This window comes from Anolis sagrei, chromosome 2, assembly GCF_037176765.1.
Source record: "Anolis sagrei isolate rAnoSag1 chromosome 2, rAnoSag1.mat, whole genome shotgun sequence".
Lineage (NCBI taxonomy): Eukaryota > Metazoa > Chordata > Lepidosauria > Squamata > Dactyloidae > Anolis > Anolis sagrei.
This window is the reverse complement of record NC_090022.1, coordinates 25,134,947-25,162,717: the sequence shown is the minus strand read 5'-3', so window position 1 is coordinate 25,162,717 and position 27,771 is coordinate 25,134,947. Positions and strand designations below refer to the sequence as shown.

General features: G+C 40.3%; 1 protein-coding gene across 1 annotated transcript; it reads left to right on the top strand.

The window, feature by feature from the left end:
* The first annotated feature begins 1,878 nt into the window (after positions 1-1,878).
* HDAC11 (histone deacetylase 11) lies at positions 1,879-27,199 on the top strand. Its single transcript, XM_060759301.2, is given in 12 exon segments — positions 1,879-1,981; positions 6,998-7,146; positions 7,882-7,982; positions 9,417-9,443; positions 10,303-10,419; positions 10,783-10,825; positions 12,363-12,439; positions 14,511-14,573; positions 15,854-15,950; positions 17,463-17,641; positions 19,469-19,621; positions 19,623-27,199. Coding segments are annotated over 12 exon segments (1,068 nt in total). The 5' UTR covers positions 1,879-1,979; the 3' UTR covers positions 19,683-27,199.
* The last annotated feature ends 572 nt before the right edge of the window (positions 27,200-27,771 follow it).

Here is a 27,771-nt window from a genome sequence, read left to right as displayed (position 1 = left end):
TTGTGAGTTTGGTAGTTGATTAAATGTCCTTTGACCAGTATCTGGCCACTTGGAGTGCCTCTGGTGTTGCCGCAAGGAGGTCCTCCATTGTGCATGTGGCAGGGCTCAGGTTGCATTGCAGCAGGTGGTCAGTGGTTTGCTCTTCTCCACACTCGCATGTCGAGGATTCCACTTTGTAGCCCCATTTCTGAAGGTTGGCTCTGCATCTCGTGGTGCCAGAGCGCAGTCTGTTCAGCGCCTTCCAAGTCACCCAGTCTTCTGTGTGCCCAGGGTGTCTCTCATTTGGTATCAGCCATGGATTGAGGTTCTGGGTTTGAGCCTGCCACTTTTGGACTCTCACTTGCTGAGGTGTTCCAGCGAGTGTCCTGGCGGTGTGTCCGTAGGTGACTGTGGAGCCCTATTCTTGATCTGCATCTTCTCCCACAGTGAGGGCATCAGTTTCCAGGTGGAAGGCGGCCCTGGTCAGGGTTGGCTTGACATGCCTTCTTCCTGGCATGTCCCCCTTTTGCCCTCCATTAGTGCCTCTTCAAATTCTGCAGCACTGCTGGTCACAGCTGACCTCTAACTGGAGCGCTCAAGGGCCAGGGCTTCCCAGTTCTCAGTGTCTATGCCAGAGTTTTTAAGGTTGGCTTTGAGCCCATCTTTAAATCTCTTTTTTTAAATCTTTAAATCTCTTTTCCTGGAGACTAGGACGCAATGGAACAATGGCTTGAAACTACAGGAAAGGAGATTCCACCTGAACATGAGGAAGAACTTTCTGATTGTGAGAGCCATTCAGCGGTGGAACTCTCTGCCTCAGAGTGTGGGTGGAGGCTCCTTCTTTGGAGGCTTTTAAGCAGAGGCTGGATGGCCATCTGTCGGGGGTGCTTTGAATGCAATTTTCCTGCTTCTTGGCAGGATGGGGTTGGACTAGATGGCCCAGGAGGTCTCTTCCAATTCTAGGATTCCTTCCTGATTGTGAGAGCTGTTCAGCGGTGGAACTCTCTGCCTCAAAGTGTGGGTGGAGGCTCCTTCTTTGGAGGCTTTTAACCAGAGGCTGGATGGCCATCTGTCGGGGGTGCTTTGAATGCAATTTTCCTGCTTCTTGGCAGGATGGGGTTGGACTGGATGGCCCAGGAGGTCTCTTCCAATTCTAGAATTCCTTCCTGACTGTGAGAGCCGTTCAGCAGTGGAACTCTCTGCCCCGGAGTGTGGTGGAGGCTCCTTCTTTGGAGGCTTTTCACCAGAGGCTGGAAGGCCATCTGTCGGGGGTGCTTTGAATGCAATATTCCTGCTTCTTGTCAGGATGGAGTTGGACTGGATGGCCCAGGAGGTCTCTTCCAATTCTAGGATTCCTTCCTGACTGTGAGAGCCGTTCAGCAGTGGAACTCTCTGCCTCGGAGTGTGGGTGGAGGCTCCTTCTTTGGAGGCTTTTAAGCAGAGGCTGGATGGCCATCTGTCAGGGGTGCTTTGAATGCAATTTTCCTGCTTCTTGGCAGGATGGGGTTGGACTGGATGGCCCAGGAGGTCTCTTCCAACTCTAGGATTCTATGATTGGCTTAGGGCTACTTTATATGAATATCTACACCTGTATGCACTTATACAAGGTGTCCACAAAGTCTAAATGGTAGAGCAGTGGTTCTCAACCTGGGGTCCCCAGATGTTTTTGGCCTACAACTCCCAGAAATCCCAGCCAGTTTACCAGCTGTCAGGATTTCTGGGAGTTGAAGGCCAGAAACATCTGGGGACGCCAGGTTGAGAACCACTGTGGTAGAGAGACTTTATGGACAGTGTGTAGATGTGTATCCCATCTGCCTCCAGGTCCTTTACGTCATCCCATTCTCTCCTTGTTTTCTGCCCAGAGCAGTGGGCGTGGCCAAAAGGAAGGCGGGAGGGTCTGAGCATGCGCAGGAGAACTCGCGCATGCGCCGTAGCCGCCTTTTTCCTGAGGAGGAAGCAGCTTCGTGAGATGTGAGGCTTAGACGCCGTGGAGAGGCGCCATGTGAGTCAGGCTCTCAGCCGAGGAGGGCGGGCCGGGGCCTGGGCTGGAGGCGGAGAAAGAGAGGGGGATACAGAGAGAGGAGGTCTTTCTGCTTCAGCCCGTCTTCTGAAGGCTTCCCGCCCAAGTAGGCCTCCTGGGGAGTCTTTCAACAGAGGGAAGGAGGAGAAGTGTTTACAGGGCCGCCATTGTGGTGCTCCCACCTCACAATCCCCAGCCTCGGCTCACGGGGGCCCTTTAAAGCAGGCCTGGGCCAGCTTGGGCCTTCCAGGTGTTTTGGACTCCAACTTCCACCATTCCTAACAGCCTCAGGCCCCTTCCTTTTCCCCCTCCGCCGCTTAAGGGGGAAAAGGAAAGGGCCTGAGGCTGTTAGGAATGGTGGGAGTTGGAGTCCAAAACACCTGGAGGGCCCAAGCTGGCCCAGGCCTAGCCTAGAAGACCCCTCCCTTTGTTGTAGTTGGCCCAGGCCTACTTTAGATGCACCCCGTGGTAGTTAAAATATATACTGCTTTTATAGGATTTTTTGTATTATTTCTGGATTGAAGGTGATTACACAGCTTAACCATCAGCTCTTACCTACAATCACAGCTCTGACCTACAAGAAGCACTGCCTGAACATCAAGCAAAAAGTGGGTGCTAGAAACAATATCATACGAAAGCTGACTGGCACAACCTGGGGATCACAACCAGATACGGTGAAGACATCTGCCCTTGCGCTGTGCTACTCTGCTGCTGAGTATGCATGCCCAGTGTGGAACACATCTCGCCACACTAAAACAGTGGATGTGGCTCTTAATGAGACATGCCACATTATCATGGGGTGTCTGCGCCCTACACCACTGGAGAAATTACACTGCCTAGCCAGTATCGCACCACCTGAAATCCACCGGGAAGTGGCAGCCAATAGTGAAAGGACCAAGGCAGAGACATCTCTAGCTCATCCCTTGTTTGGGTATCAGCCAGCACGTCAACGACTTAAATCAAGAAATAGTTTTCTTAGATCTACAGCAGGGGTCCACAAACTTTTTAAACAGAGGGCCAGGTCACAGTCCCTCAACCTATTGGAGGGCTGGATGAATTCCTATGCACACTGCACATATCTTATTCGTAGTGCAAAAACCACTTAAAAACAATACAATAATTAAAATGAAGAACAATTTTAACAAATATAAATTTATTAGTATTTCAATGGGAAGTGTGGGGCTGTTTTGGCTGATGAGATAGGATTGTTGTTGTTGTTGTTGTTGTTGTTGTTGTTGTGTGCTTTCAAGTTGTTACAGACTTAGGTTGACCCTAAGCAAGGGCCGGGTAAATGACCTTGGAGGGCCGCATTCGGCCCCCGGGCCTTAGTTTGAGGACCCCTGATCTACAGAGACACTCGCTGGAACACCTCAGCAAGCAAGAGTTCAAAAGTGGCAGGCTCAAACCCAGCATCTCAATCCATGGGTGATACCAGATGAGAGACTCCCCCCTGGGCACACAGAAGACTGGGCGACTTGGAAGGCGCTGAACAGACTGCGCTCTGGCACCACGAGATGCAGAGCCAACCTCAAGAAATGGGGCCACAAAGTGGAATCCACAACATGCGAGTGTGGAGAAGAGCAAACCACTGACCACCTGCTGCAATGCAACCTGAGCCCTGCCACATGCACAATGGAGGACCTCCTTGCGGCAACACCAGAAGCACTCCAAGTGACCAGATACTGGTCAAAGGACATTTAATCAACTACCAAACTCACACATTTTGTATTTTCTCTGTTTGTTTGCTTTGTTCTGTTAGAAATGTAATATAATTGACTGGCTGCCCTGACACGAGAAATAAATAAAGCTTAACCATCAACAGACTAAATATACCCAGAAAAAGGGTTCAATACTTGAGGCACCTAAATGTGTCTTGGTCAGTGTTATTAGTGAAATTCATGAAATAGTGTTTTGTTTTTTTTAATTGAGCTCCCCAATAAAAAACCCAAGGGTTTTTTTTCAAATTCATCTCCCAAAAAAACCAATATTATGGCAACCGGACTAATAGACCACTGGGAAATAGAAGGAGAAAACATGGAGGCAGTGACAGACTGTATTTCTAGGTGCAAAGATTACTTCAGACGCAGACTGCAGTCAGGAAATCAGAAGACACTTTCTTCTTGGGAGGAGAACAATATTTCTTTATTTATTGTGTTAGGCAACTGAACAGTTGTATTACATTTTTGACAGAACAAACAAACATAGAAAAGACACAGAGTTTGCAAGCTTGGTAGTTGGTTAAATGTCCTTTGACCAGTATCTGGCCACTTGGAGTGCTTCTGGTGTTGCCACAAGAAGTTCCTCCATTGTGCATGTAGCAGGGCTCAGGTTGCATTGCAGCACGTGGTCTGTAGTTTGCTCTTCTCCACAACATTCTTACTCGCATGTTGTGGATTCCACTTTTTTAGCCCCATTTCTTAAGGTTGGCTCTGCATCTTGTGGTGCCAGAGCGTAGTCTGTTCAGCGCCTTCCAAGTCGCCCAGTTTTCTGTGTGCCCAGGGGGGAGTCTCTCATTTGGTATCAGCCATTGATTGAGGCTCTGGGTTTGAGCCTGCCACTTTTGGACTCTCGCTTGCTGAGGTGTTTCAGCGAGTGTCTCTGTAGATCTTAGAAAACTATTTCTTGATTTAAGTCGTTGGTGTGAGAACAATGACCAATCTCGATAAAATAGTGAAGAGTAGAGACATCACACTGGCAATGAAGATCCGCATAGTCAAAGCAATGGTATTCCCCGTAGTCACCTACGGATGTGAGAGTGGACCATAGGGAAGGCTGAGCGAAGGAAGATAGATGCTTTTGAACTGTGGTGCTGGAGGAAAATTCTGAGAGTGCCTTGGATAGCAAGAAGATCCAGCCAATCCTTACTCCAGGAAATGGTGCCCGACTGCTCATTGGAGGGAAGGATATTAGAGGCAAAGATGAAGTACTCTGGCCACATCATGAGAAGAAAGGAAAGCTTAGAGAAGACAATGATGCTGGGGAAAATGGAAGGAAAAAGGAAGAGGGGCCAACCAAGGGAAAGATGGATGGATGACATCCTTGAAGTGACTGGATTGACCTTGAAGGAGCGGGGGGTAGTGATGGCCGACAGGGAGCTTTGGCGTGGGCTGGTCCATGAAATCACGAAGAGTCGGAAGCGACTGAATGAATAAACAACAACAAAATTATTTATTTATTTGCCACACTTTTATCCCGCCATTTTCAGCCCGAAGGCGAATCAGGGCAGCATACAGACTGGCAACAATTAGATGTTGAACACACATAAATACATAGTTTAAAACAGGTTAAATCACATAATAATATTCATATAAAAACAATTTAGAACTATTGAAATCAATGCTTTCTGGGTTTAAATCCATGTCCATTTGCATCATTAAGCCGCCCTTCGGGCTGATATGGGTGGGATAGAAATAGCATAAGTAAATAAAATAAGCTCTTCCAAATTCATTCACAATACTGAGTTGATCTGTTTACAATGAGGTTCCAAAAGATTCCTCGAAGAGAGACGGCATGATGATCTTACTTACTTATTTAGGTGATCCCTCGTTGTCCGAGTAAGGTTGTCCTCAAGTTCGGTGTCCTGGCAGTGGGTCCGTAGGTGACTGTGGAACCCTATTCTTGACCTACATGTTTTCTACATTGAGGGCATCGTTTTCCAGGTGGTCCTGGTCTGGGTTGGCATGTCACGCCTTCCTCTTGGCACGTTTCTCTCTTTCGCCCTCCATTTGTGCCTCTTCGAATTCTACAGCATTGCTGGTCACAGCTGACTTCCAACTAGAGCGCTCAAAGGCCAGGGCTTCCCAATTCTCAGAGTCTATGCCAGAGTTTTTAAGGCTGGCTTTGAGCCCATCTTTAAATCTCTTTTCCTGTCCTCCAACATTCTGTTTTTCATTCTTGAGTTGGAGTAGAGCAACTGCTTTGAGAGACGGTGGTCGGGCATTCAGAAAACATGGCCGGTCAAGCGGAGTTGATGGCGGAGGACCATCACTTCAATGGTGGTGGTCTCTGCTTCTTCCAGCACACTGACATTTGTGCACCACTCTTCCCAAGATATTTGCAGGATTTTTCGGAGGCAACTCTAATGGAATCGTTCCAGGAGTTGCATGTAACGTCTGTAGATAGTCTATGTTTCGCAGGCATATAGCAGGGTTGAGGACAATAGCTTTATAAACAAGCATCTTGGTATCCCTACGGATGTCCCTGATCTCAAAGACTCTCTGCTTCGTTCAGAAAAATGCTGCACTCGCAGAGCTCAGGCAGTGTGGTATTTCAGTGTCAATGTTGACTTTTGTGGAGAGGTGGCTGCCAAGGTAGTAGAAATGATCCACATTTTCCAATGTTACACCATTAAGCTGTATTTCTGGCATTGGAGAGGGATTGGCTGATGACTGCTGGAAGAGCACTTTGGTTTTCTCAATGTTCAATGACAGGCCGAGCTTTTTGTATGCTTCTGCAAAGCTGTTTAGAGTGGCATGTAGGTCTTCTGCATGCGCACAGGTGACGTTGTCATCAGGATATTGGAGTTTTATAACAGATGTTGTAACTTTGGTTTTGGCTTTCAGTTTGGTGAGGTTAAATAGCTTGCTACAGAACCTATTTTTTTCATAACTTGGGGACTGCCTGTAGTTGACACTCCAAGCTAAACATACTCAGGTCCTCAAGGATTTGGCATGGTTTCATTTTGATCACCTTTCTCTGAACACATTGCTATTTGTCAATATCCTTCTTGAATTATGGTGTCAAGAACTGAACTTTTGGTCTTTCCATTCTTTTAGGTTCTCTTGTGCAGCATGTATTGAATGACATATGTAGAGAAGATAGAGATCTGCTAATAAAGAGGCATTAATTCCCTGTCCCTAGCCATAGCAAATTCATAACCATTATAGAATTTGGGGAAAAAATACGTTAGATGGATTGTATTTGCCCATAGATATTTTAGATCCAGAGTTCCTGTTAGACCTCATTTTAGTATTGAAATTGCTCTTCTTTTCCTTTTAGGCCTCACAGGACAGAACTCTATCAAAATTTCCCGCCAACATGTTGGCCTATTGTGTATTCTCCAGATTATAACATTACATTTATGGGACTGGAGAAACTACACCCATTTGATGCTGGAAAATGGGGGAAAGTCATAAATTTCTTAAAAGGTAAATGTGGCAAGAGGGAGAGACTCTTACAATTTTGTGAAAATAATTATAACCTGATGTTTTATAAGTCAAATTACAAGATACAATTTCATCGGCATGACAGTGTTTTGTTAGCTTTGATACTGATCAGAAACCAGTTAGGATTACTTTCATATTTTGTATTTTTATTGTATGGGTCATTTGTATGCATCGTTACTTGATGTGTAGGTTTACAGTTGTTTTTAGAAGCACAATTTTAAAATGTGAAATTGAAAAAGACTGTGGCATGTATTTGCATGCCAGACTTCTATTCTTGGTTCATAAAAGTAGTATTCACACTATTGTAGTATTCATAAAAGTAGTATTTACACTATCTGCTGTATTTAACTAGCTGATGGTCATTTGAAAAGAATGACTTATTCTGTAGAACAGTAAACATTTACTAGCCAAGTCTAGCAAATTGGATTGAAATCATGGGGTCAAAATCAGTGGCAGGCAAGTGGAATCCATTTCATGCAATGGGAAGTTACTTTCTCCATTTTTCCACATCCTCACCGCCGCCACCACACAGCTTTCCAAAGCAGATTGTTAAAACAGAGTAGCAGCTATGTTTAAAAAAAAAATCAAAGCCATGTTTGCAAAATTCAAAGTCTTATATGCTTGCCTTGAAAAGGATGAACTTTGATATTGACTGAAATGAAAAGATGAATTTTATTTCTATGTCATGGACATGTCACCCCCTCTTTTTTAATTCAGAAGAAAAACTAATTACAGATGACTCAATTGTAAGAGCACAAGAAGCAAGTGAAGAAGACCTTTTGGTTGTTCACACACGACAGTACTTGAATCGATTAAAGGTGGTACATCTTTTATTTGTATTTGAAAGAAATATAATTCTTATATTGCATTTTTCTTTCCATGTCCTACAAATAAAAAATAAACATAAGGAAAATGCCAGTAAAATAATTTTCCCTCAAGCTTTGGGGCTGTGGTTGAGAACATCATTTTTTCGAAGGAGAAATTATGGGAAACATAGTGGAAATGTTTTTTAAAAGATGGAACTAATAACTCACAAGACAAGGTTTCAATTGTTATCTTCATAAGAGCAGCAACAGAGATCTTGCTTGCTGTAATGATAACATATTACTGAAGTGTTAAATATTTCAGTGTTAAACTTTGTTTAGATATGCTACTATTCTGGTCCTCAAGACTGCTGCTACAAGAGGCCATTCGTTGCCATGTTATAATACATGTTAGTATCTTTATTACACAATTTTATGTCTGTTTTCATATTTTTCCTCTTGCAAATAACAAAACTAAGGTCCATTTACATCATGTGCTAGGAAAAAGAAATAGGCAGATTTTTTTTGTCGTGGCAGATACTCGAGCTAGAAAAGGTTGCAGCAGGTTCCCCTTTCTCTTTAGTAAGTTATGCATTCACAGTTTTGTTTGTAAACACTAAAACACTTATATTTTTACAAATAGGTTTACGCTTGATATGAAAATATGTGCTGTGTATATTTCCATTTTCTGCCGAATACTGTATTTTTCCTGAAAAAACAAATTCAAAATTTTAAAATTACTATTATGACATTGGAATTGAGATCTGTGTTATTTTAAAAATGCTGCTTTCTTATTTTTCCATACCATCTTGAGATAAATAGAGACGATTAGAGCTGGTTGTCATTCATTTTATAGAAAGATGAGGAAGAAATAAGGAAAATAAGGAAGGAACTTGGCTATTTTTAAACTTCCTAGATATTTATAGAGACCTGCTGTTGCATCAGCCAACTAAATTGTTCATATCTGCTGTTATATTAAAACAGACATAAGACATTTCTAATCCCATCATCGTGTTGCATTTATTTTAACAAATCCAAACATGATTTTCCTATAATTCTTGGCATACGTTTCTTGGTCTATGCAACTGAGTCACTTCTTGTGGGAACTGATGATGGAATGCAATAGTCTTTCTTTAATTGTGGCAAAAACCATTGAAAGTATGGACAGAATTTCATACTAGGACTTACAATACAAAATAGTAAAACTCCTGTTCCTACAGTAAAGCACATGGCATTAAAAAGATCATTTATTTTCCTATTTAAGATTTCAGTACATTTCAGTTTAGTATATAATCTCAAAACATATATAAACAGTAGCTTTTGTAATAATGGCAGAAAGCCATTCTCAAAATTCACAATGTAAATAGCTGATACAAACAATATTTCTGGTTGCCAGTCATTCTAGATGTTTGAATCTATTTTCTTCAACTCTTTTTGTACTGCTTACAGAAGCACATACTGGAAAGCTTTGAAGAGGTATTCTAGAAATCATTTTGCGCTTTGGCTATACACTTGGGAGTGCTATGAATACAAAATGCAGCTTAGTTATTTGTTGTATTGTCATTTTAATTGTGCTGTTCTACTGCATTAGCTACATCAAGCACTTATTTCATTACCATTATCCATTCTTGCTCTGTATTTTTGCCTCTATATATAATGATGTCTTTCTTTTGGATTTTGGGGGCATTTTTCTAAGTCTTGTTTACTCTGCTGACATTTCAGCATGAAAACCCAAGATTAATAATAGAAAGCAATAAAAATGGGGGTGTGGGGTGTGTGAGACCAGAAATCTGAATTCAAAAGCATATAATGTAATCTTCAGAGAGTTGGGTGCCCTCTGTAAATGAAAGGGAAATAATCTGAAATTGGGCTTTGAGGAGTTTTATATGGCACAGCCCTACAGTACAGGAGGAATCTCAGTCTTATAGTGAAGATTAATGAAAGGGAGAGTATTGTATGCTTCCAGGGGAGAAAATTGGTTGTACAAGCTGCCTTCTGTGTATGCAATCATTAAATGCAACTTGTTTGCTCACCAACATTTTCACAGGTTGTCATTGGTGCTTTTTGTAATTATACAGTTTGTTGAAAGATATATTTTTGCTTTGCACATTGCTATAATATCAATGTATAATATGAATGTCCCAAACACAGTGTCTTGTAAGCCCAATTCAGACCAGATCAACGGTAATTCTGAATAAACATGCATAGCTATGGTTCATGCTGCAGTCCCGTTTACCTGGGAATCAGTTCTATTCAGCTCAGTCGGGCGTAATTTTGGGAAGATGTTAACAGCATTGTGTTAATCCTTAATCCTTATTCTTGTTTTTCCTTCCAGTGGTCATTCGTTGTGGCTACCATTACCGAAATCCCACCGGTTCTTTTTATGCCCAATTTCTTTGTACAGAGGAAAGTGCTCAGACCTCTGAGAACACAAACAGGAGGAACAATAATGGTAGGGAAAGTGTTTGTTTTCACATGTTTTTTTCTCAAATTCTTTCAAATTGCTTTAATTAAACATTTTTAATCATGCCAGAATTCCTACCACATTAGCTGCACTTAAGGAGATTCCTATACAACGTAGAATGCATCTAATGATAGACTAGAACTTGCTGTTGAAAGTGGCTTACCAATTTCTCTTTTATCTTCCTTTGAATTTTGTGGCTCCTCAAGGGCTACTGTAAAGCTAATGACAAACATGTCCTTGAGGGCTTTTTGAATGTTGCTGTAACTGTTGTTCAGTTTGCATGCCTTTATTCTTTTTGTGCATAATTAATTAGTAAATATCCAGTAATTATTATTATTATTATTTCTAAAGGCAGGGAAACTGGCCATTGAGAGAGGATGGGCAATTAATGTTGGTAAGTAGCTAGATTTTTACAACTGTATCCCCCCTCTCCCCAGCCTTCATCATCTTTTGCTTAAATTGCTACATTTTTTGCCTTACTGCTCAACTTATGTAAGGTAGATCCATTGATTTAATAGGTAAATGATAAGACAATACCTGTACTATATGAACTCAGTTTATTCAGTTGGAAGAAAGGTGGGGCATACATCCAGGAAATACATAAAATTGGATTACTAACCTTAACTAAAATACCAATTGGAAGGTATTCTTATGTCCAATACAGTACTGTGATGCAAAAATGATTCATTACTCTGATTACATGGTGTCTTCATATGATCAGTTCAGTTAATCTGTGTTCATTCTTACTGTCTAAGCTCTCCAGGCCCTTGTTTCCATTCCATTCACATATCTCCATATATTTTTCTCTTGTTGTTTTAATTCTTACAGCTCTATAACAAGTGTCCTGGTTCCCAGAAATATTTGTTTTTATTTATTTACCACATATACTCGAGTATAAGCTGAGTTTTTCAGCCCCCTTTTAGGCTGAAAAAGCCCCCCTCAGCTTATACTTGAGTCAAGGTTATTTATTATTTTACTCTGTTATTATTACTTCTTTTACATTTATTATTTTTATCACACTTATTAGTTTATTCTATTATTAATATGACATTTATTATTTTACTCTATTATTATTAAATTTATAATTATGCACTATTATTATTATTACATTCATTATTTTACTCTATTATTATTGGAAGGATACGTAAGCACATTTACATTGAAGAAGGTTAGAATAATGGTTTAATCAGAGTTGGACAGTCTTATCTTAAATTACAGTTTTATGTAAATATTTTTTAAAAATTGACCTACTGATGCCTCAGTTAATGTAATTCTATTGGTATCTATTTTTATTTTGAAATTTACCAGTAGCTGCTTCATTTCCCACCCTTGGCTAATAAGTTTTCCAAGTCAATAAGTTTTCCAAGTTTTTTGTGGTAAAATTAGGTGCCTCGGTTTATATTCGGGTCAGCTTATACTCAAGTATATAGGTATTTTATTTTCACCCCACCTTTCTCCCAATTATAAGGACTTAAGGTGCCTAACAATACATGACATAATACAATTAAAACAGAGCATTAAAATATGAATAGAAATTAAAAGAAAACATAAAAATGTTAAATACATTTAAGACTACACTTTTTAAAAAATTACACAGTCCCCCAGTATCCCACTCACACTATTCCCAGCAGCCCGTCTCATCATTCCATCAATTCCTGGTGGCAATTTCTCTCTTTTCACTTTTGCCACAACTTGTTTTTGAGGCTGTCTCCCAGAACACCTGTCTCTCTTGCTTCCTTGGGATCCATCTCTTGGTTTTCTTGCACTAGCACCTGTAAGTCAGCAACCATTTTTCATGTGTAATAGTTATTAGAACTTGACTAATTAAGTAATCTCTTTTATGGCCCACGATTAAACAGGCTGTCACATTTTTCTTAACACCTAGAATATCATGTTCAGCACATTCTTCTACTTTACTTTTTATTTCCAAGGTGGTGGTTTTCATCACTGCTCAGGTGATCGAGGTGGAGGATTTTGTGCATATGCAGATATCACATTGGCCATAAAGGTAAGGAAAGTCCATTGTGAGACAATAATAATAATAATAATAATAATTTACAACCACAAACAGGTAGTAGTATACATGAAAATGTAGTACAGTCAACCCTCAATTTTCATGGATTTAACTTTTGTAGATTTCATTAGTAGGAATGTCAAAATCTCCTGCAGGCCGTGCCCAAATCACAAAATGTCTGTTGCAATTTCCATAGCGTTAACATTATTTCTTTTTTCCTTACAATGTGGAATGTGGGAGAAGGGTGCAGAACAGTATTTGAAACACATAGATTAATTGAGCTAATGGAAATTGGCTTTTATCACCGTGTTTTATTTTTGCAGTATAGTACATTTGAAAACATACTCTGTATTTATTCAAATGCAAGCAAGGAAGGTGTTTTCAAAATGTCTGTGCTTTTATAAATGATAAAGCGACTGTCAAAATACATGTATCCTCATGAAATCAGTAGTGGAAATTTCTTTGTAAATATGAAACTATATGTCTCACCTTATTACACAGTTTTCAGAGAGGTGGCTTTATTATTTGCAATATAAACAAAGATTTGTGGCACAAACTGTTCTGGTCCATCAGGTGCTAGAACTCTTTATCTCCATGTCTTGAGGACTGTGCAAAAATTCAGGGTAAATTAAAATACAGGAAGTACAGTGATAGCAGTTTGTGTTTCTGTGCCTTCAAGTTGTCTATTTATAAAACCCCATGAATTTCTTAGGATTTTCTTATGGAAGAAATACTCAGGGGTGGTGTTCCTAATTCTATGAAATATAGCTTACACCACCTGATACTGGCTCCTATTTAGTTCAGTATATGGCTTCTATGTTAGGCTGTTGGTTGGTTGTTGACTGTTTGTGTATGATATATTTGTATATTTTTATTGTGTTAATCTTTGTCTGATTGGGCTTGTCCCCATGTAAGATACCTCAAGTCCCTTCAAGAGATGGTGTCAGGATACAAAAATAATGTTGTTGTTGTTGTTGTTGTTGTAAATAATGTTGTTGTTGTTGTTGTTGTTGCTGCTGCTGCTGCTGCTGCTGTTATATTACTAACTAGGAGGCCTCAGTGGCACAGTGGATTAAACCCTTGTGCAGGCAAGACTGAAGACCAAAAGGTCGGAGATTCAAATCTGGAGAGAGCTTGGACGAGCTCCCTCTGTCAGGACCAGATCCCCATGCGGGGACATGAGAGAAGCCTCCCACATGGATGGTAAAACATGAGAACATCTGGGCATCCCCTGTGCAACCTCCTTGCAGATGGTCAATTTTCTCACACCAGAAGCGATTTGCAGTTTCTCAAGTCACACCTGACACAAGAAGAAAAAAAAAACTAACCAGGGCTGACCCTGCTAATTTTCCAAGATCAGACAAGATTTGTTGTATTTAGGATACTTAGCAAACATTAATAAAGCAAAACTGAAATGGTATGTACATACATCTCTACACTTGATAACTGGAACACATGCAGAGCGATAAAAAGCCTTTGTCCACAGAAGAGAGATTTGAATCTCTTGATAAAATCTTGTTAAGAGCATTCAGATTGAAGTCTCTTTTTCTGAAAGATAGCTTGAAGTCAATGTTCTTAAAGGCCACACTAGGATAAATTTAGAAATGATTGCACAGGAGTCTTTTCAAGTATATTGATGATAATGCACTGATCAATAAGAAGTGACATTCTCTAATTCAATTTTTCTTTTCCTTTTTGGACTATATCCAATTTTTCTTTTTTCCTTTTCCCTTTGCCCCAATTTCAGTATATATTAAAAAGGATTATTTTGTTCTTACAGTAATTTTTTTAAATAAGGAGGTAATAGACAAATAGACAAAAACATCATCAGAATTTTGCCCCAGTGGTGGTTTGTTTTTTTTAAGATATTGTCATTCTGATGTGGGATTCGAGCTCACTACTTTAGTCCTTGATTCCTCTCCTATCAGTTGAGGATGCTTCAGTTATCTGATTATATGGATGAAATCTATCAAGTTTTAAGTTGTAATAAATTTGTTAGGAAGTACATTTGTTTCGTCTTACAATATTTTCCAGTTGTTGCTTTTATATCGCTTCTGTATTTTAGTTTTTATTTGAAAGAATAGAAGGTGTTTCTACGGCAACTATAATCGATTTGGATGCACATCAGGTGAGTAACAAACTTAAATTTTTAATTTGAGTTCAAAGCAAGAGTCATGTCACTTTGAAGTTGTGTTACATAGGAAGCTGATAACATTCATTAGAAAGTTTTGTTTTAGTCTATTTTAAAATAAAGACATATGTTGTACAAATGTACTCAGGATACCACAGAATAATGGTTTCAGAGACAGATCCTGAGGAGACAGGAGGAATAATATCCATACCCTCTTTTTCATTTGTCTTACTGGATTTATGTGATGTGTGTGTTTCCCCCTATGAACCTGTTCAGACCTTAACAGGTAGGCCCTTCTCACAGTCGGACCCCCATCACAGGCATGGTTGGTGGGGATGAGGGAGAGGGCCTTCTCGGTAGTGGCCCCACGGCTCTGGAATGCTCTCCCCAGAGAAATTAAGCAGGCTCCCACACTATCGATCTTTAGGAAAGAATTGAAAACCTGGCTATGGAAACAGGCCTTTGAAAATGGCTAAATGTACCCAATGAATGGAGGACTTAAATGGAAAATTTTTAACTGGACCTAACTGTGACAGTAGCTGAAATGTTTTAACCGCTCTAAGTCCCTACGGGGGGATAGGGTGAGATATTATTATTATTATTAGTAGTAGTAGTAGTAGTAGTATTGTGTAAGTATTGTTTATTTTATCTACAACCTCCAAGAGTTTTGGTTTTAATGGCCAAATGTGATACATGCACCTTTGCACACAGGACTACATCTTGCAGTCTTATACCTGTTTACCTCACAGTAAACTTAAAGACATAGTCATGTTCGTTTAGACTACTAGTATGCAAAGTAATCTTATAGTATATTAAGAGACTGAAAGAAAGATGTTGGTAGATTTACATCTTACATCTGAAGAAGCAGATTTCTGCTGCTTCTGCACAGTAGAGTTAATGCAGTCTGACATCACTTTTAACTGCCATGGCTCAATGATGCAGAATCTTGGGATGTGTAGTTTGGTGAGGCAACAGCAGTCTTCGGCAGTGAAGGTTAAATGCCTTGTAAAACGACAGCTCCCAAGCGCCCATGGTGTTGAGCCATGGCAGTTAAAGTGCATGAATTCTACAATGAAGATGCACCCCAAGTCTACGAAAGCTTATGCTACCAACTGTATTCTCTCCGTCTCTAAAGTGCTATGAGACCCCTTTGTATACTAATATCACAATAAAATATTATGTAAGTGGGATAAAATATAGGAGAAAATTGAATTTCATTAACTAGTGTTCATCATTCATTTAGTTTGCTTTATGTGAATTGGTTGTAACTCTTATAGGGGAATGGTCATGAAAGAGACTTCATGGACGACAAAAGAGTGTACATTATGGATGTATATAACAGTTCTATTTATCCGGGAGATGGATTTGCTAAACGTGAGTATCCAAAACTACTTTCAAATTAAAATTAAAACACATTTTCAAATAGAAGAGTTTCTATTTCCTCATCATAACCTGAGGCTTCAATCCTATAATTAAGGATGGGCAAACTATCAGGCTTAGGAACCCGCTTTGTGTCCACAGAGGACATTGGAGGGCCGCTTCTCTAAAAACCCACCCCTGATTATTTTTTACCCAAATATTTTTGGCTTAAAATATCCAAACAGGCGCAGAGGACAATTTCATTGCATTGGAGTGTTCTGAAATGTTCAGTAGGGAGTAGTTGTTCACTTCCACAGTATGTTTTGCCCAGGCCAATATATGCTCAAGAGAAACTTTTTTGAAGCCCCCAACATGGTAGCAGTACCCTGTAAATGTGTTTCGGGGCTTTTATTGTCAGGAGCAGTCCTCCAAGGTCTCAAAGAAGGTGAATACATTCCCTCAGGCTTCCAACAATCACTTGCCTCTGGTTTACAGATTGGTTCATAGTCAACAACAACCCAGTGATTCCAGCCATGAAAGCCTTCAACAATACAAAGTTTTAAAATCTTGGCATTATGCTAAATATCCTTTGACAAGAAGCTGGCCACTTAGAGTGCCTCTGGTGTCTCTGTGAGAAGGTCCTCCAATTGTACATGTGACAGGGCTTGTTTCACATAGACTCGGAGGTGTCTTGCTACTTTTGTGAGACACATATACACACTGCAGCTGATATACTAACATCATGACACAGTTTGGAAAGCTCTGGTTTATTTTTCAAAATTAGACCCCAGCATGCAGATATTTTCAAAATTGTATCCCAGCATCCCACAGAGAAGCCACAGAAATCCACAAGCATGTGGACAATTCAACAAAAATGAAGAAACCATGAAAGTGAACAAAACCTGGCTACCAGTATTTAAAAACTCTAAAATCATAACAGTAAATAAAAAGCTCTAAAATCATAACAGTAAATAAAAAGCAACCCGCAATACAGGGGAACTCTAGACAAGAAACAACCAGGGACACCTAATCACCTTTCAAAAAAGGATTCCCCCAGGCAGTAAGAAGGTACACTTTGAAACTGCTAGGTCATTAAATGCTAATCAAGGTGGCCAATTGAAACATTTACACCTACCTCCAACAGACAAGAGTTCGTTCACCCACTTGGACATTCCACAGATATATAAACCCCATTTTCCTAGTTTCACAAACTCTGAGGATGCTTGCCCTAGATGCAGACGAAACGTCAGGAGATAATGCTTCTGGAACGTGGCCATACAGCCCGAAAAACTTAGAACAACCCAGTGATGCCGGCCATGAAAGCCTTCGACAATACATTCAGATATTGTTTACTGTAGAGTGCGATGTCTACTCAGAAATAAATAAAATAAATTCCACTGAATTCTATGGAGATAATTCCCAGTTGAGTGTCTGAAGGAGTGCAAAATAAATATCTGAAATAATTTTTACCATTGCTTCCCTTCCTCTCGGTCTTTCATAGTATTTAGCTTTATGATAATTTTTCAGGAGCCATAAGGCGTAAAGTCGAATTGAACTGGGGCACGGAAGATGAAGAATATCTTCAGAAAGTAAGAATGCACGTGGAAGGTGCATTGAATGAAGTGAAATCAGATATCATTATCTATAATGCTGGAACTGATATTCTGTATGGAGACCCCTTGGGAGGCCTGGCTATTTCACCTCAGGTTTGTATAGCCAATCAATGCTTTCCTATAGAAGTGAGTTACCTTGCAAGGTGAGCACATTATTCCTTCTGGATGTACTTGGTCAACCCTGTTTCATGTCCAGTGCTGGACCACTTTCCTTTTTTGTACTTCCTGTTCCACGTTATCGATACCAACAACCGGGTGTTTTTGTTTTCTCCAAGATAAATACCACCTATGTCAGGACAAGTTAATCTCATTCAGAATTCAACATGACCTTAACAGAATAGAGAGCTGGGCCAAAACTAACAAAATAAATTGCAGCAGGGAGAAATGTAAGATACTAGACTTAGGTAGTAAAAATGAACTGCACAGATATAATATGGATGACACCTGGCTTGAAAACGGTCCATGTGAGAGGGATCTATGAATCTTAGTTGACCACAAGCTGAACATGACTCAACAGTGTGATGTGCCAGCTAAAAAAGCCAATGAATAGGAGTTTACTGTCTAGATAGAGAGATGTCTTAGTCCCACTCCATTTGACTTTGGTCAGACCTCACCTGGAATGACAATGTGTTCATTTCTGGGCTCTACAGGAATATTGACAAGATGGGAGGTGTCCAGAGAAGGGAGACCAAAATGATCAAATGTTCAAAAGCCAAGCCCTGTGACGCTTAAATAGCTGGCCATGTTTTGCTTGGAGAAAAAAAAGGCTGAGAAGGGACATGACAACCATGTTTAAATATATGAAAGAATGTCACCTTGAGGAGGGGGCACATTTGTTTTCTGATGTTCTAGAGACTAGGACACTGAGCAGTGGATTCAAACTGCAAGAAAAAGAATCCCACTTAAACATTAGGAAGAACTTTCTGATGATAAGAGGTGTTTGGCAGTGGAATATGCTTCCTGGAAGGTTTTTAAGCAGAGGCTGGATGGCCATCTGTCAGGGGTGCTTTGATTGTATGTTAATTTATTATTTATGTTATTTCTATCCTGCCCATATCTGCCCGAAGGTGACTCAGGGCTGCTCCATCCTGAGTCCCTCCAGGAAGATGGGGTGAGATATAAATAAAGATTATTATTATTATTATTATTATTATTATTTTATTTTACTAACACAAAAGCACAGTATGTCACAGCAAATGAGATCTATATGCTGAATTTCATATCAAAAAATCACAAGTCGAACACTTCTCAAGCATCTAGGACTGTGTGATGTATTTTCGAATGATGTGCGCAGATCCAAGTGAGGTGCCCTTTTGTTTCCAAACGCCAGACAAGAACCGTTGGCACAGCACCCAGTGCGCCAGTGACCACTGGGACCACCTGTACTGGTTTATGCCAGAGCCTTTGCAGTTCGATTTTGAGGTCTTGATAGCGGCTGAGTTTTTCCTGTTGTTTTTCCTCAATGCGACTGTCACCCGGTATGGTGACATCACTAATCCAGACTTTTTTCTTTTCCACAATCGTGATGTCTGGTGTATTGTGTTCCAAAACTTTGTCAGTCTGGATTCGAAAGTCCCACAGTATTTTTGCATGTTCATTTTCCACGACCTTTGCGGGTTTATGATCTCACCAATTCTTTATTGCTGGCAGGTGGTACTTGTTGATGATGATGATGATGATGATGTTGATGTGGAATCAAATGAAAAGTACAACCCAGGTTGTTTAGGTTGCTATGCATTTTGGCAGAAAAATGTAAACAACCTACAAATGTATAGACCCCTAGATCTTGGTGGACTATCTCAACAGCTCCAACCACAGTAGCCAATGACCAGGGATTCTGGGAATAGTTCAGTAGATCTCTTTTCAGGCAGTGAATTTCAACATGCACATTATGACTTCTTCCTTAATGAACATTTACAGGGAATTATTGAAAGAGATGAAATCGTATTCAGAGCTGCTTGGAGACACCGAATTCCAATCTTGATGGTGACCTCTGGAGGCTATCAGAAGAGGACGGCGCGGATTATTGCAGATTCCCTCCTCAATTTGCATCATTTAGGGCTCATTGATAAAGAAAGACCTTGCAATTGGAGAAGCTAGATTCACCAAGGTAGAAGCAGGAAGCGAACAGTAGGAAATATCAAATAACATGTCAGTAAAGTAGGAGGATTTTGAGTGTTATTTAATGCTAAAGCAACTCTAATTGTTTAATATTTAAACCAACAGACAAGTAATGTCCCCAGTTCTCATAGAATTAATGTAATATATTTTTTTTATTTGCTTGACAGTGACAGTCATATGAGGAATGCCAGCAGATGGATGATGCTTTTCACAGGCTTTTCCAGTGGTTTTCAATGCTTTGTTGGCCTAAGAGGGACATAAAATCCTGAATATTTTTTTCCTGGGGTCATGATATAAAAAAATAATATTCCTCTTTGTCTTGATGTGGTGTCTCCCTTTGCTGAAAGGAGAATCATGTATTATATGAGGACTATACCAGTCATTTCTGCAGATTGACAGAGAAATACCTTCAAGCTTAGAGCAAGAGTATTTAGCTTCTAGAGTAGTGTATGTGTTGAAAGTACAAAATGGAGCACTTTTTCAGCAATTGCCAAATATATTTCTATCAAGAAAATAGCAAAACCTTTTAAAATGTGAGGTTATAATGTGTCTTTTATTAACTGCTGAATATCCTTCACTGGATAAGAGAGGCAAGTTTACACTTTCCTCAAAGGTGTACTTCCCTATCAAGATGATAAACACTGCTCTTGAGCATAAATTATCCTATTCTTTTAGATAAGGAAATAGGTCAGATTAGAATTGCATGCAAAGGCCTGTGATTGTACAACTGCCAGATCAATATCTTTCCTCTCCAGAGTGACATAACAAACTGTTGCCCTTTTGTAGTTTTAAGTTGTTTGCAGCTGAAAATCTATAATCATGTTTTTAAATTGTTTATGTACTTTGAAAAGAGTCTGTGGGAGTGGTACTGTAGGTAGGACTAAAGCTCAGAATTGCTAAAATGCGGGATTTTGGTCTCACTGGGGAGATTTTGTGAGCTAAATTCAAGTACTATACGACACCCTTATCTGTGGGACCACTACCCACAGTTCTTTGTGGTCTTTACTATTTTGCACCTGCACAAAGCACCACTGAGAACTTTGCAGAGCTTCTCTGATGCCTTTTTGGTTGTAACCTTGTCCCTTCTTCATGCTGCAGATGTGGGTGGTTTCCACCAAATACCTCAATTCCTTTACTTCTTCCATGACAGGAGCACTGTGATCAATGCTGCTGTCAAGGAGTGATGGATCGCTGAGCGATTGATCACTCCTTCAGGAGGTAGATAGAAGTTAGTCTTTGTATGTAGAAATGGGGAAGAAATTTTGGTGTGGTATATTATGGGGTTCTTGTTTTAGTGTTTCTTCATGTTTTCTGTGAAATCGCACATAGGGGTCTTTTGCGCATGTGCAAAGAAGTTCAGAACCTTCTAGAAGTTATAGAATGAAACATTTTGGTGGTAGCCTTGCCCACTTTCCCGTGTGTGTGTGTGTGTGTGTGTTACCAAGGCGGGGCTGAAGTCTTAACTCCTTTTGTCTGCCGCAAAAGCAGCAGTTTTAGGAACCTCTCTAGCACATATTCTTCACGGTTTTTGGACTTGGACACATTAGTTGACTACTCCTTTTGATACTACCATGGACTTGACTCATTGATTGACCGATTTCCTGGCTATGACTCGGCTGTCCTTCAGGCTCTGCTCACGCTCAACAGACAGGCTAGTTTTTCTCTCTACTCCTTGCAGCGGTGGCATACACAACGATGCCACAAAATGCATGTCGTGCAGAGGTCAGTGGCCTGATGCAGATGGCTACACTTATGTTCCTTCTGTGTTTAGAGGAGACCCGTGTAGTCCAGGCCTGTTTCTGAATGAAATTTTGCTTTGAAAATTTGGTTCACCTCTGGGACTTCCCAATGGCCAAAGAGGGGAATCAATTTCTCAATGTGGAGTGATCACTCATGGTGAGCAAGCGATGTTCTGCTTAGGTGGTCTGCCAAGACATTGTCTTTCCGGGAAGGTGGATCACCATTAGGTTTATTTGCTTGGTGATGCACCAGTCCCACAGGAGGAGTATGAGTGACAGAAATGGGGCAGAGTGTGTTCCTCCTTGCTTGCTTATGTAATACTTTGTTAGTGGTGTTGTCCTTGATAATCTGCATTACGTGTTCTGACAGTGTGGGTTTGAAGGCTCTCAGCCTTTTTGGCCACGAGGAGTTCTAAGCAGTTTATGTGGTTGGAAGACTCCTCTTCTGACCAGGTTCCTTGGACAGTGAGGTGGTCGGTATTGGCACCGCATCCCCGCAGGGAAGAATCTATCATCAAAAGCCAGGTAGGATAGGGTGGTTTTAAAAGCAATCCCACAGAGACATTCCACCTCTTGGTTCATCATAGGAGTGCTGGATGTCCAATGGGAGTGACAAACGAGTGTTAGGGTTGCCTGACAGTAGGTCGGAGGTATTGAGGAACCACGACTGTAGAGGCTGAAGGAGGAGCCTGGTATACGAGGTGACTGCTGTATTTGAAGCCATATGTTCCAAGATAACTTGTATGTGCCTGGCTGATACATATGTTTGTGAACTTGCTTGAAGGGAAGCATTCTTCAGGGCATAAAATCAGTCCTCCAGGAGGAACGCCTTCTACAGTTGGGAATCCAAGATAGCTCCAATAAATTGGATGCAACATGTCGGTTCAAGATGTGACTCTTCCAAGTTCACTATCAGACCTAAGGACTAGAGAAAGGATAATGTAGAATAAATGTGAGAGGTTAGTTGCGGTCTTGGCCATCAACAACCAGTCATCAGTGTATAGGTAAACTGTAAAGTCCCTAATGTAAAGGCATGCTACCACAGCGGCCATTCTTTTAGTAAAGACCTGAGGGGATGCGGGGAGCCTGAAGGAGAGGACATTGAAACAAAAAGCTTGTTCCCTAATCATAAATAACAAGAATCTTTGATAATTCTTCTGTGTGGATATATGGAAGAAAGCATCCTTCAAATCAATGGTGGCAAACCAAATACATTTATTCAGTAATAGAAGGATTGAGGAAAGGGACACCACCCAGAATTTCCAGGGGCAAATAAACTTGTTAATGCCCCTCAAGTCCAGGGTGGGCCCGTTTACCCCTGTCTCACTTGGGAACTTAAAAGTAATGTGAGAAAAAACAAAGCATAGAGAGGTGCAAACGTTGGATAACAACCTTATGCAACAGAGTACAAACTTCCTCCCAGAAGGGGGGAGATGTTGGAGTAACATGGAGACAACCCACAGGGATCTGAAAATATTTAGTGAAATAACCAAATTCCACAATCTCAAGGACCCAACTGTTCAAGGTAATTTCACACCAAGCCATGAAAAAGGGTGAAAGTTGAGAACCAAAAATCATGGGCTTGGGAACATGTCCAATAAGGCTGTTAGTTATTGAGTCACCAGAAGTGGCATCCAGGGTTAGACTGTCATCATTCGCCAATGGGTGGAGAGGAACTAGTGTCCTGAACTGGGAGGTGCAGCGATGGGCTGAAGGTGCCATTTTGAGCTGCCTTGCTATTTTGCCTTACTGGCTGGGCAACCTTTAAATGGGAAGGTCTACTTCTGGGTTTGAAACTTGGACTGCGCTAGATTGCGAAATTCATTCAGTGTTCCCCCATAGGGTCAATGATAGGATGACGAACTTGAAAATTGCCAGTGTGGCTTTGGGTGATAAGATGGTTGTGATTGATAGCCGTACTTATAAGCAGTTTGTCTTATTTCCTGAGTGTTTAAGGACAGAGTCAGTCTCATGATTGAAAAAGCCACTGTCATCCATTGGTAGTTCTTCTGCGATGGTATGGTCCTCCTCAGAGATGTCCGCTGCATGGAACCATGTGTGACCTGAATAGAGGTTGCAGTGGCAAATAATTTGCCTGCAGTTTGTGTCAGGATTAGAGAGGTCAACAGTCCAGATACAATCCATGTCAGATTCAAAGAAAATGTGAGAACAGTCCTAACTAGTGAGAGCAAGATTCCCTAGCTGCTGCGATAGCGGTGGATTAAAGGAACCGAGGCAGTAGCCCCTCCCACTGGCTATATACTCTATGGGGAAAGTGAGTGGGGCTACTGCCAAAATGTATCCTAGAGCTCTAGAAGATTCTGAACCGACTGCACAGGTGCAGGAAATACCATATGTGTGATTTCATAGGGACCATGATGAAGAAATGAGGACTACTACAAAAACTTTTGACATCCATGTTTCGTAACATCCTTTTCGCTGACCATACGTCATCCTAACATTATCAGCCTAGACTTACCCCAATGTGGAATCAATCTAGACCGTCTTTCTAGTTATCCTCTTGGAAAAAATCACTGCCATCTTTTAACCAAGAAAAGTGGTGGTATGTTACCCATTCTGGACCTTCGGGATGTTTTACATATAACTGGTTCGCTACGTTGGAGCTCAAGGATGTGTATTTTCATATTTCCATCCAATATGCCCAGAGGTGTTTCCTTTGGTGGGATTACTGCAAAAAAGGCTTTAGAAAAATGGTAGAAGTTTCCAAGCAGGTGCAAAATAACCCATTTGTGTGGTTTCACAGATAACCACTCAAAGAAGTATAGTTGCAGATAAGCAATCCGCATCTCAGAAAAGAAGTCTTCTCCAGCCGCTTTTTAGGTCAGTAGTGGCAAACCTATGGTATGTATGCCAGAAGGGGCACGCAGCGCCCACTCTCAGCCCATACTTCATGGCCTGTCATTCCGCCCCCTCTTTCTTGCCCACTCACCTGCCTGCCCTCGCTTGCTTGCTGTCCTCCCCTCAAGTGCCCCCCCCCCCCAGGTTTAGGCACTCCATCTCTGAAAGGTTCATCGTCTTTGTTCTAGGTCCTCCAGGTGATTCTATGGTATGCTTTAGCCCGAGGTTTATTTATTTATTTATTTACGATATTTCTATCCCGCCTTTCTCAAGCCCAAAGGCGACTCAAGGCGGCTTACAAACTGGCAGCAATTTGATGCTATAACAATCTACAATATACAATTAAAACATTTAAAGCAGCATTATAAAAATCAATATATTGTCCATAGAGTTGCATTGGTGGGCCTTAGTGACACACAGAGGTGTCTTCTCTAGATATTTCCTAAGTCCTCCAGCGTATGTTTCGATCAGAGGCAGCTATTACTCACTGTTTCTTGTATCCTTAGTAAATACAGTACGATTCCCATTTCCAGAGAGGATGTGTTCCAGGTCTTTGCATTTACTATTTTTCTAAGCTCTGTAAGGTCTCTGGCATTGGAAGTTCTGTGCACAGTTAAAATACTACTTACGTTTATACACAATGAGTGTAGGTTGATAATGTAGTCCAGTTGATTTTATTAGGAATTTTAAAAGCCATTAAGTCCCAGTAAATCAACTGATTACATTTTTAAAAGCCTTTATTGTTTTGGATTGTGCCTATAAAGACTGGATTATCCAGGCAATTGTCCTTTATAAACAGTGCTGATTTCTGGTCATAATGTATTTATTATTAATGCAAGCATGTGATATTACATAACATTATAAACATAAGATGATATAATTGTTTGATGTAAAGTAAATGCAAATGTAATTATAATATTTATTCACTAGTTTCCTTAGAATTGTGTGTAGAGGTACTTGTTTCTCTGACAGACATACACTGAGTTGCTTTTATATTTGTCTTAATGAGGACAGTCTTATATTAGTAATAGGAACATTCACTGCTCCGGTAATTTTTGGTAATTTCTGGTGAATTGATGTTTATTATTACTTAAAAGTTAAGTAACCAATAAAATCGATGTCTGAATTAATAGCTGGGGTGGGGGGTAATTTCTTCAGTGGGTAAAATGTGCCTCGTCACATCCTTTTTCGCGAGCCTCAGTCGCTGGCAGCAATAGTTTAAATACAAAGTGTGCCATGCTGTTGTCAATGTGGACATCAGATGGCTCTAACTGAATTGGTAATGGATGGACACCTCCCCGCTCCCAGATCCCTCCTCTGCCAAATAATACTGGACTTGTAAATCTCTCTATGCAGAGTAAGGACTTGTAAATCTCTCTATGCCTATCAGACACTAGATTCTGTGTATGTATTTTTCCAGAGACTGACACCCCTGATCCAAGGAGTGGCCATTTCTCTCTCCATCCAGCATTCTGCCAACTTTTTCCTCTATTCGTTTCCACTTCCCCTGTCCTTCAGCTGTTTTATTCTGCTTCTTTGATGTATGTGACTGTAACGGAAGACTGAAATTTTGCCTTTCTGATTTTTTCCTTGTTCCACATGCTGTTCATTTGAAAGCAGGACACGGCTAAAGGAAGCACGCATTCTAGAATACTTTTCTTTTTTTAAGATAATTTTTATTGAAATTTTCAAATGGACATCATCAAAAAAATAATATATATATATATATATAAATGATAATGATAAAAAAGAATAATAGGAAAAAGAAGAGAAAGAAAGAAAAGAATTTTTGCACTTCCAAGCTCTTCCCATACTGGTAATCCATAATTTCCCATAGTTCTCAATATTGTCCTTTTCCATGCTCTTCCGCTGTTCACTGACATTTAGTTGAGTGCTAGAGGGGTGAGTGTTGGGATGAATTTTAACTCTCCCCTCCCATGCCCTCTTCAATTGTAGTTTGACTAAGGGCATATGGATGCTGTTGAATGAATGCAGTTTGACACTGCTTTAACTGCCATGGTTCAATCCTGGGAATTCCTGGGAATTGTAGTTTGGTGAGGTACCAGCACTCTTTCACAGAGAAGAACTTGAAAAATTACAACTCCCAGCATTCCATACAATTGAGTCATGGCAGATAAAGGGTATCAAACTGCATTAATTCTACAATATAGATGTTCCCTAAGAGGGAGAAGGGTTTGGTGTTTCTATCCTGCCCATTCTGCCCACCCAGACCTTTTGAGGGTTACCACGGAATATTTTTTGACTCCTATACCATGCACTTTTGTAAATATGCAAACTAAATCAATATAGTTGGATAAACTTTGGGAATTGACTTCAAGTGCATTCCTTTTAATGGATTTTTCTGCTAATGTTGAGGATTGCTCTAAAATGGGTGTGTGTTTTGCACAAAATAAATGTTCTTGTCCTCTGAAAAGCATATAGACACTACACACATGGGAGAGAGACATTCTTGTCTCCTGTGTGTCCATAGGTTCAGTGCTACATTACAGGATCTCAGTGTACTTCAGTAACAAAATAAGCTCCTCACAGTATGTGAGTACTATTAAGATGTCATAGAAATGCATATACTCAAGTCACTTTCTTAATCTGAGCCAGATAGTTGTAGAAAAAGAAACCCAAGCTTGCTATGAATGTTACTTTTACATGAATCTGACACTTTGAAATAATAGCAATACTGTCTTCAAAAGCACTTTCTTTTTGTGAGAATGTTGAAACCACTATTAAAAACATAGAAATGTATTTTACATAGTTTAATGCATTATCTAGAGTTGTTATAACCTGAAATAATTGTATAAGTTTACATTTCTATTAAGTTTAGACACTGTAATGCTATGTAGGAAACTTTTTAAAGAGTTCCAGATTGTGTTTAATGTTCTTATTTATGGATACAATTAAAATATTATTAATTGTTCCCTCTGTGTGTATTTCACTTCTTCCTCAATTTTACATAGATACTGAATCACTGTTATTAAAAACAAACAAACACAGAAGTAAACAGGAACACGAGAGATAATACAATGCCATGAAGGTGGTTTTTCAGGAAAAGATTGTGTTATTCCATCATTATGAGTGCTAGGAAAATAGAGTGCTGTCTAGTAGTGAATCAGACGTGATGATCAAATTTGCAGATGATACTAAATTAGGAGAAATAACTAATGTTCCAAAGGACAGGAATCCAAAATGCCAAAATCCAAAATGACCCAGCTCTCTAACAGATTAGAGAGCTGGGTCAAGATTTACAAAATGAATTTTAACAGGGAGAAATGTACAGTACTGTATTTCAGGCAGTTATATTGAAGCTTGTTTTCTAATGCTTCGGAGACTCGGACAAAGAGCAGTGGATTCAAACTGCAGGAAAATAGATTCCACCAGAACATGAGGAAGAATTTCCTGGTGGTAAAAATAATGGAATCATAGAGTTGGGCCATCCAGTCGAACCCCCTGCCAAGAAGTAGGAAAATCGCATTCAGAGCACCCCCCCCC